At 39.9% G+C, this 14,426-nt stretch overlaps 1 protein-coding gene across 4 annotated transcripts in view; it reads left to right on the plus strand.

Moving 5' to 3' along the window:
- Nucleotides 1-1,212: 1,212 nt before the first annotated feature.
- The window catches only part of LOC119179846 (uncharacterized), a 39,907-nt gene continuing 26,693 nt past the window's right edge, over nucleotides 1,213-14,426 (plus strand). Inside the window, exons 1-4 of one of the 4 annotated variants that reach the window (XM_037430966.2) lie at nucleotides 1,213-1,363; nucleotides 9,219-9,313; nucleotides 11,540-11,598; nucleotides 13,169-13,312. In XM_037430966.2, the coding sequence (XP_037286863.2) occupies nucleotides 9,250-9,313; nucleotides 11,540-11,598; nucleotides 13,169-13,312 (267 nt within the window). In that variant the 5' untranslated portion in view covers nucleotides 1,213-1,363; nucleotides 9,219-9,249. The other 3 variants (XM_075868226.1, XM_075868228.1, XM_075868227.1) reach the window with 3 other exon arrangements.

Raw genomic sequence — 14,426 nt, forward strand, 5'->3', positions numbered from 1 at the left:
GACAGACATAGAAAACATGGAAGCGTTGTTGTGGCGCCTCAGATATGCGCAATAATTCCTTTTTAATGACAATCGCACAATTATGAACGCTAAACCTTGAGCAATATTAGTGGGCGCTGCGGCTGGGGTTGGCCGTTTGGTGCCGTTTGAGGTATCGTTAGGGTGGACAGACAGACAGACAGACAGACAGACAGACAGACAGACAGACAGACAGACAGACAGACAGACAGACAGACAGACAGACAGACAGATCAATTTTTTACCGTCGAAGGTCCCCAAGAAAGACTATCGTCTTTAAAAAAGACTTGAGAACGTGGTTCTTCCGCCAGTCAAAAGAAGTATATAGGTGTGAAAGGCGTTTCATTTAGATGTGAACATATTGCGTGATCCAGGTTTTATGCATGCTGGCCAAACGCACGGAACTGCTCGTGCGGAGTGGTGGCCCAGTTGGCAGTTTTCTGTAGATACGTACAGATGGCGCAGCAACTCGTTCTTTCTCGGCAAGTCGCCTACAGAAGCTACTCGTTACGTTGCAGATCATGGACACCATTTCTCTTCTTTATTCTCTACATCTCTAATACACTCTCCCCATTCCCCTAGAGACACTGAGCCGGGCTCCCAATTTGGGCTGCAGAATCTATGTATTTTCTTCTCTTCAACCGCTCGTCCTCCTCTTCGTGCCCCAATCTGGAAGAGCGCGCATGCTGATTTTATTTGAGTGAGGTCCAGCGTGCACAACAACCACCATTTCAGGCAGCATGAGAAAACTAGCAAGTTGTTGACAGACTTGGAAGATTCTCGGACCCTCATTCGCATAAATGTTTGCGGTAATATAAGGCATAGTCGCCTGGCAACCTGTCACACTATTTTTTCTATGGCCAAAGTCTTCAGAAACCCACCTTTACCCCCCCCCCCCTCCTCCTCGCTTTTTGTCATCACCTGGTTAGACTGAATCGGCACGGAAGTAGACGAAGAACAACACCGACTGGTCGCGCAGGTGGTCAAAGTGCTGGGCATTTAATTGGTGGCTGAAATAAAAATATATGACTACTACTACCTGTTGTGAATGCTTGTTATGGCACAATGACTCATTTTTCAAAACAGTTTTGATTAAACTCATATACGGGCACTGTTTGACAACTTTGAACAGACAATGTGAATTGTTCTTGCGACGGCGACTCAGTATAGCTCGCATTTATCGGTTCTTACAGCATATGCACAAACAATGTGCAAAGGAAGTGGCACATGTGTGAATTGAAAATACACGGCTTCATGTCGTTTAACAGCTGGCAAACATGCTGTTTCTGCAAATGTGTAGCGTTTCTTGAAAGCTATAGAACAATATATACTGGGAGAGTTACAGGCAAGTACTCATCGCTCTTCTACCCTTTTAATATGTGATAAATAGTAGCGTTTTATACATAACATGTAAGTTATAGGCACTGACATTTTTACCTAGCTGTGTTGAGCGTTCTACGTCTAGACAGCTTTTTAGCAATATTGGATGGAATTCAACATCCGAAAATCACGATATATTTATGACGGATGCTGTAGAGGGGGGTTCCGGAAATTTCGCCCTCCTGGGGTTTTTTAACATGCACCTCAATCTAGGTACACGGGAGGGAAACATTTGCGCCTGCATCAAAAAGTTGGCAGAGATTTGGAAAGCAATACTTGCGTGCTTCACACTTCCAGTCATAGGTCTGTGAACTCACCCATGAGTCGACTCATTCGGACTAAGACTCAGATTGAGCTGTGAGTCTAATTCTCAGTGAGTGCAGGTTGAGTAATATTTTTATTAGTCTGAGTCCGAGTAAATTCAGGTCAGAAACGTTTTGTGAGTGTGAATATGAATAAGAGGAAAACGCTATGTGCATTTCTCCAGTGTGCCTGAGTGAGTTTCACTTTATTTTACCGACCTGAGGTCCTATCTAGTCACCTTCCACCTTACTATTCGCCTTATTTGGATTCACGTTTATACTCACGTCCACTCACCGGTATTCCAAAGCCATATCGTTCATGCGCCATTTCAATTCAATATTTGTTGATCAGAGACGTGAAGTACGTAGGTAGGGGAGGGTGTTGTCTGGACTTGCCCTGCCAACTCGTCCAGGGCCGTTATTGATAAATCTATATTGTGCTGTTATCTTTCCCGAAAAATAACCATATGGGTTCACAAGCCCTCAGACCTCATTTACGAAGATACAATGCCAAACAGCGCCTGGAAAAGCACCGATTACTTGTAATATTGGTGTTAAAAAGCACTCACAACATGGCTGAAAAAAAAACAATTCTAGGCTAATGGACTCATGAGTCTACTCAATCGGACCCAGATCGAGCTGTGAGTCCGAGTCTTAGTCAGTATGGGTGAGTATATAGTGCTCTGGTGAGCTTTTGTCCGAGGGAGTCTGGTTGAGGAAAATTTTCGTGATACTGAGTCCAAGTGAGTCCAAAGATCGAAATATATTCCATGAGTGAGTCTCAGTGAGCTCCACAAGTTTTGACGACCCATGCTATGAACGAACACTTGTCGTGCTTGTATACACGCGCTGCCGTCAAGAGCTTCAAATCTAGTAGTAGTGAGTCTATTGATGTAGGGTGCTTTTCAGTCGCCGCTTTACGTGGCATGGCCTACGTACACCAGCGACGTACTGACATAGTAGTGCCTGAGCAAGCACGTCTTCTTGTCTTTGTCTTCATTCACTAGCCTTCACAGTAATGCGATCTAAGAGACGGTCCTGTCAAACAAAGTATATGGCACGCTATTAGAAGTAATAATAATGTGAATGTGAAGAAAGAAAAGTGGTCAAAACGGTCACTTGCCATGGGCAGAGACCGAGCCTGTGACCTTCGAATAACAGGTTGGACGCTCTACCAACGAACCTACCGCGGTGACTATCCCCCCGTCCAATTTGTTGTGTTAATATGTGCATTAAACGTGGCGTGTCAGTCAGTGACACCTGTAGCCATGACGGTGAGTGTGGCACACACTTCATCTGCCTGTTTGGCGTAGCGTAGCACCTGAATTTACTACGAGGTGGCAGCTGACCAATAATCTTTCGTATACTTCCTGAAGGCACGAAGTCTGCCAAAACAAAACGCTCGCAATTAATTATTTATTTTATTTTTTTAGTTATTTAAAAATTGATACTGCCACTTGTTCAGGAGTTTTAGCAGGAGGGGATAATATGCATGAACAAAAATATTGACATTTATTCACAGGAAAAGCGCAATATTAGTTACAGAAGTAATTATGAAAATAATAATAATAATAACAAATAAAGACAAAAAAGACACATTCATTAAATATAACAAATTAACGTTCAATGACCCAGCAAAGCACTTACCATAGGTGCAAAAGAAACAAAGCAACAGGCAACGGAGATGCAAACAGTCAATAACTATATATATATATATATATATATAAAATAACTGACCATGTTTCTGCCACCAAAAACGATGAGAGCCCCGCCGCTGTGGTCTAGTGGCTAAGGTACTCGGCTGCTGACCCGCAGGTCGCGGGATCGAATCCCGGCTGCGGCGGCTGCATTTCCGATGGAGGCGGAAATGTTCTAGGCCCGTGTGCTCAGATTTGGGTGCACGTTAAAGAACCCCAGGTGGTCAAAATTTTCAAAGCCCTCTACTACGGCGTCTCTTATAATCATATGGTGGTTTTGTAACGTTAAACCCCACATATCAATCAATCAGTCAATCAATCAATTAATCAATCAATCAAGAAACGATGGGAATGCTGAGAAAGAACTTGCTTCAACGATGTTGCTGCTAAGGTTACTTCAATCTGTGACTGTTCTTAAAAAAAAAAGAATACTTGAAGCCTTCGTTATGGGAACGGAAAGGAGTGGTTGTTAGTTTGGGTCTTTGACGCGTTGAATATCCGGAAGAGAACGAAATCTATTCGCTAGCGTTGACGTTAGAGTGCCCCTTGATCACCTGGTATAAGAATTTCAAACGTGATGAGCGGTTTGTTTTGGCTAAGGGCTTTAGGTTAGCTCGAGCTTCTAGGTCACGCACTGAGCTGCATCGAAAATGATTATGGATAAACTGTATGGCTCTTTTTTGGACATTTAATGCTTCGGAATATTACCTTTCGTGCAGGTGTCCTATATAACAGCAGCATACTCTAAAACAGATAAGGCAATGGAATCGAATGTTTATTTTCATACAGTAGGGGTAGACAGAGTCAACATTCTCCTTGAAAAGAATATTTTGCTATAAGCATTAGCTGCAACATAATGAACATGTTAATTTTGCCTTAGGTCAGTTGATATCCATAGTCCAAGATATTTGTATTCGGACACTTCAGACAAAACCTACACTGTTGAAATTATATGTAAATATAAAGAACGTTTTCTTTCAAATTGTCTACATGAAAACAGTCTTGTTTAAGTGTATACACAACTGTCATTGGTTACACTGTAAGAAAAACGCTGGAAATAATTGTTTAAGAGTGCTTGATCTGATTAATTGTTAACCTCTGTATAAAAGGCACAGTCGTCCGCGTACAATTTTATGTTTACAGAGATGTCTTTTACTATGTCATTTATATATATATATATATATATATATATATATATATATAGGCAGGCATGGTGGCGAAAATGGCCGTAGCGTTGCAATAAGTCAAGTAGATCCTCCAAGAGAACGGTAACAACGGAAGTGTTTAATTCGACAGTTTCGGCCAGAGTCTGGCCTTCATCAGGCCAGAGTCTGGCCTGATGAAGGCCAGACTCTGGCCGAAACTGTCGAATTAAACACTTCCGTTGTTACCGTTCTCTTGGAGGATCTACTTGACTTATATATATATATATATATATATATATATATATATATATATATATATATATATATATATATATATATATATATATATATATATATATAATATATATATATAAATATATATATATATATATATATATATATATATATATATATATATATATATATATATATATATATATATATATACGAAAAAGGAGTGGCCCTAGGAGCGACCCCTGTGGAACACCTGATTGCACTGGCAGGTGGTTAGATGGTTGGCCTTTAAATGCAACAAACTAGTGGCGATTTTTAAGGCACGCTAAAATTTGATTAACCAGACGGGAGTTTCTAAGTAACCAACGTAATCTAAATAATAATTTACTGTGTGATACTTTGTCGAAAGCTTTCGAAAAGTCCATGAAAATTGCATCAATTTGTTTAACATTATATACTGACACAGAAAAGTCATGAATGGTAGCTAGTAGTTGTGTACAAGTTGAGTACCTTTCCGAAACCCATGCTGGCATTCCATCAAGATTTTATTTGAATTTAAAATGTCCACGATGTGTTTATGTATAATGTGCTCCAATATTTTACACATGCTATAGACGTTAAAGCTATCGGTTGGTAATCTTTTATACACTGTTAAGCACCACTTTCACGAAGTGGTATCAGTCTGGCTTTTCTTCAGTCATTCGGGAGTTGGCCGTCTTCTAATGAACGCAAAAACACAATGTGTAAGTATTTTGCGATCCATTTGGCATATCATTTCAGGAAAGCGTTGAGTATATGGTTAGGTGCGGAAATTTTTTTCATGCAGTTTTAAAAGCAAGTGTAAGACTCCCTGCTCACTTATTAACACATCAGAAATGGCGTGCGAAAAGTTTTCCAAAACAGGTAACACACCATCATCACAGGTGAAAACGGAGTGCAAATGCTCATTAAACGAGTGAGGAATTGTTTCTTCAATTCGCAAATGAATATCATTAACTTAAAATACATCACAGTATTAATTTTTTGGTGACACTTCCCACCAAAATTTCTCTGGAGACGCCGTGATGAATTTAGGAAGTGATTCTATATAGTAACGTTGCCTATCAGCAGATAGTTAGAGACGAAGCTTGGATGAAACAGAGACAAGCTTCAATCTTTGACCTGGTAAAATACATTTTCTTTTTTCATTTTCTTCTTTAACCTATATAGCTGCAATTTCAATCTCAGTATATCCCGAGTATGCCAGGAATTTTTTTCAGTTCTCAACAGTAGTTGGTACATGGTTTACAATACAGTCATTATATTACACTTAAAGCGATCCCACAAACTCTGAATACCTACAACGTCCTCAGAAAAAGAATCTGAGTGAAATGAAATCTTGTCTATAATGGAAACTTCATCAGCTCTGGAAAAGTTCCGGAGACTGGCAGAGTTACAATAGTATTTTCAGTTCATATCATTTATGGTTAATTACACAGCCTCGTGATCCGATATAACAGGAAATACATCGCACGCTGATTGACTACTTAACTTCCCACTTACAAAGAAAAAATCCAGAATTGATTCAGAATCACCCTGTTTTCTGGTATATGTATCTACTAACCGTGACAAATTGAAAGAGAAGGCAATCTCAAGCATGGCTTCTCCTAGACTGTCGTTATCATTATCGAGCGACATCGTTGCCCAATCAGCGTTTGGCAGGTTAAAATCACCCAAAATAAAAATATGGTCACTTGGTTGCATACGCTCACTCATGTATCACTTTAAAGAATAAAAAAAAACATCAACACCAGAGCTAGGAGGTCTGTACAGGGCAACTATAACATATCTAACATTTTCATCGTAGGCTTTACAAAAAATGCATTCGACATCAACTAAATCAAGCATTTCTACAAGTTTGATGCTCTCTTTGAATAGGATGGCGACACTGGCTCCCCTGTCCTTTCTAAACACACCGAACCCGAGTGGAATGAACTCGATAATATATATGTCTTCAGTTAACCATGTTTCTGTCAGGATAACAATATCTGGCTTATACGATAAACGAACTCTTTCCAACTCCGTACGCTTATTGAACACTCTCCTACAATTTACGTTATGTATTTAAAAAAAATACGCTAGGGTTTAGACTGTCATTTCTAAGGACCCGATTTCTGTGCCTTATAACGGGACCCTTTTCCGGCATTCCGACCTAACGAATTTCCGTCAATGCTCAACTTATCGTAAACCGATCTTACGTTCATGTTTTTGTGCCTTTTCTTCTGAGAACTCTCCCATAAAAGCCTTCTAGTGTCCAGCACACGCCTAGAAAAGCCTTCGGATAGTCACAATTCACTACCTTTAAAGTTATGCGATGCTTTATGCAGGGCACTCTTTTCTCGGTATTCAAGAAATTTAAGCATGACTGGACGGATTTTATTTTCGCTTTTTCTTCCAAACCTGTGGTACCTTTCAAATTCTGGTTACATTTATTTCTAGTTTTTCATAGAATACTTCGTACTTTACTTTCCATTCTAAGTCTTGTGTTGTCTCAGCTCTAGCTTCATGTAAGCCATAAATTATCAGGTTATTTCTCCTGCTTCTGTTTTCTCAATCATCAACACTTTCTATAACCTTAGTGTATTGTTGCTCAATGTATGCTATTGATGATTCGGTGCTATCAACCTTAGAGCTCCGCAAACTGAAACTATTCCATCGTCCTTCAATATCATCAGTTCTTGTTGTTAGGTTTGATAGGTTCTTTCATATTTCATTTTGCATTATTTGTATTTCCTGTATAGTTGAAAGGATTTTACTGTGCCCGTTTTGAAGTTTTTGTAAGAGGTCTTTCTCTGATGGACCAGGATTACCCTCTACGTCCCCGGAAACCAAAAGATCTCTAATTAGCAGACTAACTATGCTAGACAAAAAAATTGACAGATGGTGGGCACGGCTGCAGCAGCGAAAAACGGTTATCCGACCGGTAACCACGATTTGACATGTATCTACTGACCTGTAGCAGGAGGCAAAAAGGATGATTCAGCATGTTTCCCGGCTCGCGGCTGCCTCGCCCATTGGTGAAGTACAGTTTGTCGGGTGTTTTTATAGCTGTCCGATGAGGCACGTGACTTGACGTCACTGTTGATGAGGTGATATCCCGGTCCGTGACATGGGGAAAGCGTGGATCCATGATGCCGCATTCACGAAACGTTGAATACACGTCAGCGTCGTGGACCACACCCACAAACGTTATCGAAGCAGCGCAGGTGTCACACTCGAAGCCTGGTTTGCGAAAACGACCATCGCAACCTGTAGCATTAGGCCAAAAGGATTGATGCATGGGTGTGTGCGTGTGTGAGTGATCGTGTCAAGTTTTCCCGCTCGAATTAACTTTTCGAAATGCTCTACCAACTAGCCTAACAACAAGTTCTTTTAGGATTGCTCAGCATGTTGCCGGGCTCGCTGCTGCCTCGCCCATGTAAGAAGTGCACATTTATAGGGTTGTTTGCCTCGTTAGACACATGAATAATGAGATCTAACAGATAATCATGCCAAGGGAAGTATAGGAGACGTTATTCGTCGCCCCGACGTAGTGGTCTAGTGGCTAAGGTACTCGGCTGCTGATCCGCAGGTCGCTGGTTCGAATCCCGGCTGCGGCGACTGCATTTTCGATGGAGGCGGAAATCGTTGTAGGCCCGTGTGCTCAGATTTGGGTGCACGTTAAAGTACCCCATGTGCGCCAAATTTCCGGAGCCCTCCACTACGGCGTCTCATATAATCATATGGTGGTTTTGGGACGTTATCACACGGTGATAATCTACGACACAGTCAGTGACGCAGTTTGGTCTCTCAGTAGTCATAAACCAAAGAACGCCTCTTCACGCTCTGCGACGCTGACGTGCACGCTGGCGACATCACCGTCTCGTCCGCCATTTCGACGTACCGTTGCGCCACCTGTATCGACGGAATGGTCGAATATAAGGGACACTCCCCTCCCATCCTTCGCGGCCGACACTGGCTTGTGGGTCACCGTTTCCCCAGCCCGCACCAATAAGACAAACGAAATGGGCTCTAGCTTCCAGCTTTAGTAAACAATCTTAAACGGCGTAATCTGGCTGTTATCAAGAAGTTCCGACCTGAACAGTGATATTACGAGGCGCAAGAGAGCACCGCACTCTCTTCGCCCAGAGCCTACGCAGATAAGTAGCATGTCCAACACTCTCTTGTTTCGACATTCTGTAGCGCTGCTAATATGTGGGTGGTGGGCGGTAGTCAGACGGTCTTTTCCCGTCTAGTGGCATGCCTTGGCACAGTGAATGCAATTGTTTTATTACGTTTTGGTAGATGTAAACCGTTTTGCCACAAAAGATCTCTCTCTATATTTTTTCATTTTATGATTATCGGCAACACTCGTGAGAAATGACACATATAATGGAGGGATGATGACAGTGCTTTTTTTCTAGGTGCCACCGGCGGAGTTGAAGAAAGAAAGCCATGAAATATGTTATTTGTCCTCTATATGTGATGTTTGTGGTGACTTTTTTTTGCCGGGGAAACAGTGAGTAATTAGGTCATTGCTTATTGAAATGTACATAAAAATTGTATGTTCGAGTGTGTAAAATGCGAGATCGGCATATACTTTACAGGTCACTAGTAGGGAGAACAAAGTCATTTATCTACTATTCTGTTTAACAAAGTTTAAATATTTTAATTTTATATTACATGTGATTGCAAGTTTTGGGGTGATCTCACCCTTTACGAATTTTCAAAACTATTTCTTTTTGATAGCGTATGTACTTTCACTTTGATAACGTTTCATTTTTTGTGTCACTGATTATAAAGGCTCCTAGCTTATATGATGCGCCTCTGACATATATAAAATGAAGTACATTATCATAATAGTCTGTTCTGTTAAACACAGTAGTAATTGAAAGATTCTAGGTACATCTTGACTTATGGTCTGAGCAATAAATGAAGTAATGCTTTACAAAACGTTATTCACGGAAGGAGCGAAGGATCGACACCTAGTGTGCAGAAATTGATTTGAACGAAAAATATCAGAACAGTGATACCTGTTCTGCAGAGTTAGTTGCAACTGAAAAGTACCGGTGAAAGTAACGCTGGCGCCACACGGGAACTTCTGATCGCAATTAGGGCGAATCCAGATGAAGTGCTGCTACATGGTAACATTTATTTGCGATCGAAACCCATGGAGATGATCGTGATTTGCTCATCGGGATCTGACTTTACGATCCCGACTTGGGTGATGTGTGGGCCTGACTTGATCGGAATTAGTCTACACAATGTAGCAGCGACACACATAATTGAGATCAAGCAGTTCGATTGAGATCGACCCCAGTCCCTATCAAAAGTGGTCGTATGATGGTGGAATAAAATGCAAACAACGTACCTGCTAGATGGCAAAGAGCACAATACAACCCAAGCCAGTCGATGTATATGTGTGGTCGTTTTTTTTTTTTTTTTAAGTGCAGAACACTTTTGATAGCTTGGCCGCGATGCTGTATCGCCAAGCTACTAGAGTATCGTCGTATGCTGTCGCAGCTTGCAAGAAACTCAGTCAAGACCACATATAATCATAATGACAATGATGATGATGAAAACCTCAAATGTGGCACAGACATTCAAGCGCGCAGTTGCACCAAGGATTAGTCTTCCTCCTCTTGTTCTTCGAGCCTCTGAACGATGATAGAATTAAGTAGAAATAAGAAGGACAATAAGCAAAAACACTAGAAAAGAGGAAAAGAAAGAAAGAAAGTATGGCAAAAAAGAGAAAACTGAAAAGAAGAAGAAAAAGCCTGCCCAGTTCTGCACTCAGTTTTTGCTTGGCATCATTGGTACAAGCTTCCTTAATTTTTTATCGATGTCACGCTACATGGCTAAAAGCATTGCCCACGTATTGAAATATTTATTTCCATCACTCTCACTCTCACTGCAAGTAATATTTCGTAAGAATGAAACACGCCACCTGTACAACAAGAGCAAGTACAGAAAGCGTGGGGCAGCACGTAAAGAAGCAAAGCGTCTGGCGAGGATCAGGGCACATGAGATCTTTTGAAAAACTGGGGATATATCGTGCCAGAAAAATCCGAAGTGCTTCATGTATTAAAGAATTTGCTACATAGGAAGTCTTTATTTACTGAGAGCACAACAGAATCTTTTATTAATGTCAGCATCTGCTTATTGCACATCAATGTCTACAATTAAATTACACGCCAATCAGCTTACTTTGTGTTGCCTACATGTTACACGTGTTTATGAACATAATCATTAATAGAACGAGAGCCATCTATTGATTGACTCGTGCCTGTGCTAGAATTCAACAAGATAAATGACCAACAAAAATTTCGTGCTTCATATTCGACATTAGACATTACCCATATTGTGAATCAGGTCGTACAGAAAAGCACGGAGTACAACCAGCCCTTAAATATCCCCGCTATATAATTGAGAAAGCATTCGATTCGATAAAAATTTTCGTAGTCACAGGAGGCATTGTATAATAAGTGTGAACAAACCATATGTAAAAATGCCGGAAAAAATAAGCAGTGACTACACAGCCATCATAGCCCACCATAAAAAAAGAATTAAAAAAGTAAAAACCTTACAAAGTTATTTTATATTGTACGGGCCGCAAAGCAAGTAAAACTACACACTCAAAGCATTAGGGCATTATCTGATATCATCGTTAGCTATACGTAACTTTTGAGCGGCCTAGCTATATACTCACTAAGTTCGTTTTTCTTTATATCGCATTCTTTTGCAGACGATGAAGAGAACACAAAAGTACTGCAATACAATGACAAAAAGCAGCTTGTAAGAAGGGTAAGCACTCAGTGGAGACATTTTTTCCACTCATTGTCATTAAATATGAACATTACATATTGAAGCAACAGTGGCTTGTGCTCCGTGAAAGTCAACACCTTTAGGCATGGGCTAGCGAAAACATTCTGCATGGAAAACATTTCTTACATAAAGTTTTTCAAGTGCTCTCACTCTTTCATAGCTTATTTTTAGGAAGTGGTAGAGTAGATGAGATTAAGGAATATCAGAAATCACATGCGCAGCGAAGAAAATAAAACGAGCAAGGTGTATACTTTCTTGAAACAAAAATCGATTACCATAAGACTGCTGGGGTCAAACTAACATCGAAATTTTTCGTAAGTGAGAGTTGTCATCCGTGAACTGGGTTTGATTACCAGAAATTTGCCTGTATGAATAGCCAATCGTTTTATAACGGACCAATATAGCGTCAAATGCTTTTGTGCTCATGGCCCCAGTATTTCGACTGAAGTTCAACAAAAACGGAACATCAATTTCCTATTCTCAACTTGGTGTTTCCACTTCCTGAAAGAGACTCTCACCAACTGTGGAGCTGTTGACGTAAAATACTTTTGGGTAAAAGCGTATAAGAGAATCGGATGAATTAAATAGCCAGAAGTCAAGCTGTATAGTATAAATTTGTTTATTTCTCTTTAGTAATGCGAAATATAGGTACAGATGCTGCGGCACTGACGAAAAATATTTTTAGTGAAGTAAAGTGTGATATGAGTGTCCTCGTGACAGGCAACAATATCTATATAGTCGGTGAGCACACCTGTCAAGTAGTACAGTTCACTTTTCGCGTCAGGTGAATAATTTGGTTAAGGCTAGAAGGCAGGAAACAATAAATACATAATTGTTGCTCTTGTGTTCTTGGCGCCAACTGACTTCAAGCGGTTTACAAGTTATAGAGGTCTTCCACCAGAACATATTGGACAAAATATTTACGCGTTAAAATTTTAGGTACATAATGTTCTCGCCGTTTCACTCTTCCCCCTTCGGAAAGAATAAATTTAGCGGTTTGCAACTGCGCTAGAACATAGATTCACAGTTGTGCTAGCTACATTCCAGCAGTTTGCAGAGTGCAAAAACCCTGATTTGCATGTATTTCGGTAGTCGTTCAAAGCATACTAACGGCGAAAATTTATAAGCTGTTCTTTTGCACGGAGAAGTCATTTCACGTTTTTTTTGACGTTAAACTGAAATAAATTCTCAAATATCTTTTCCTCAAGAATGCGTAGAGCACCCGCATTCCATTTGGCACAGCCGTCTTTTTTTTAGGAGAAGCCAAATAATTTGCCACTACTTCCCTTCGACACAGTCTCTAGAGGGTTCCCTGGCTAACATAACCAGAGAAAATGAGAACACAAAAAATAGCGTAGCTAACTTCAGTAATGAGTAACGTGCATTTGATTGTGTTGTCGTGAATTGCGTTCGCCTACCTTTTATTTCTGGCTAGCGTGAGCTCAGGCAGTTGGTATGTACTGGTATAATTAGCAGACATGAATATACGCATTGACGCCTGTGCTCTGCACATTATTAACTAGTCGCATTGTTTTTGCTCTTGATGCAGATTATAGGAGGACCGTCATTACTCTTTTTGAGTCATTCAGTTTTCTTTCGAAATGATTACCCGATTTGCGTTCGATCTCACCTGATTGAACATACTGCTGCTGGTTATCACCATATTTTAGCTTACTTTGACAGGAAAAGAAAGGTAAGTACTGCCCAAATACTCTATTTCTGTAAGCATTGTCAGACATGAATGGACGAAATACTGTGTGGTGTCAGAAAGAAGTGGAAATTTTACGGGCCTGTTTTTCGTTCTTAGACACAATATAAACGAGAACCAACCAACAACATCACCAAGGAAAGTATAGGGGAGGCTACTAGAAATATGTGTAGTGTAAATGCGAAGAAAAAAAAGTGGACCAAAATGTAAGTTGCCTTGAACATAGATCAAACATGTGACTTTCGAATAACATATCCGATGCTCTACCAACTGAGCTACCACAACGCCAAGGCGGCAATCCTTCCACACACTTCATGAGGCATATGTGTACATGTAATCGCATATATATATATATATATATATATATATATATATATATATATATATATATATATATATATATATATATATATATATATATATATATATATATATATATATATTCCTGCTCACGGCTGGTTCATTTTTCATACACTTTTCTTCCTTCTTATTTACATTCCATTGGTTCTAATAACTTCCTCTGTACATTCCTTCGCATTACTGTCTGTTAGATCTCATTAATATTGTGTTAAAACACGGAAAAACGAGCCCTTAGGTATACACTTCTTTCCCTAATTATATATATATATATATATATATATATATATATATATATATATATATATATATATATATATATATATATATATATATATATATATATGTGTGTGTGTGTGTGTGTATACTTTACTATATACTACTTTATTATATATATATATATACTTTGCTATCATAGTGGCAAATACTTCTCTAATATTGAATGGCTGTAATCTTTGTCCAACTTGAATGGACTGAATAATGTGCAGTTTCACAAAAAAGTGCAAAGCTTGAGGGCGAGTACTTCCTCGCTTTAGAGTTTTCTCTGACAAAGGCAGGCCCTTCTTCCAAAATGTTGGCAAAAATTGCGTTTCGTATGTTTGTCGTCTTTTATTTTTTCAACTGCATTTTCTGACGGCGCGTTTGCTACAATTTTCTTTTTGCCTCTCCGTGTCATGCAGCGCGTGATAGTATTACGGGCTGGCAGGTGGCCAATAGTTCTTCGAATACTACCTACAAGCAT

This window comes from Rhipicephalus microplus, chromosome 7, assembly GCF_043290135.1.
Source record: "Rhipicephalus microplus isolate Deutch F79 chromosome 7, USDA_Rmic, whole genome shotgun sequence".
Lineage (NCBI taxonomy): Eukaryota > Metazoa > Arthropoda > Arachnida > Ixodida > Ixodidae > Rhipicephalus > Rhipicephalus microplus.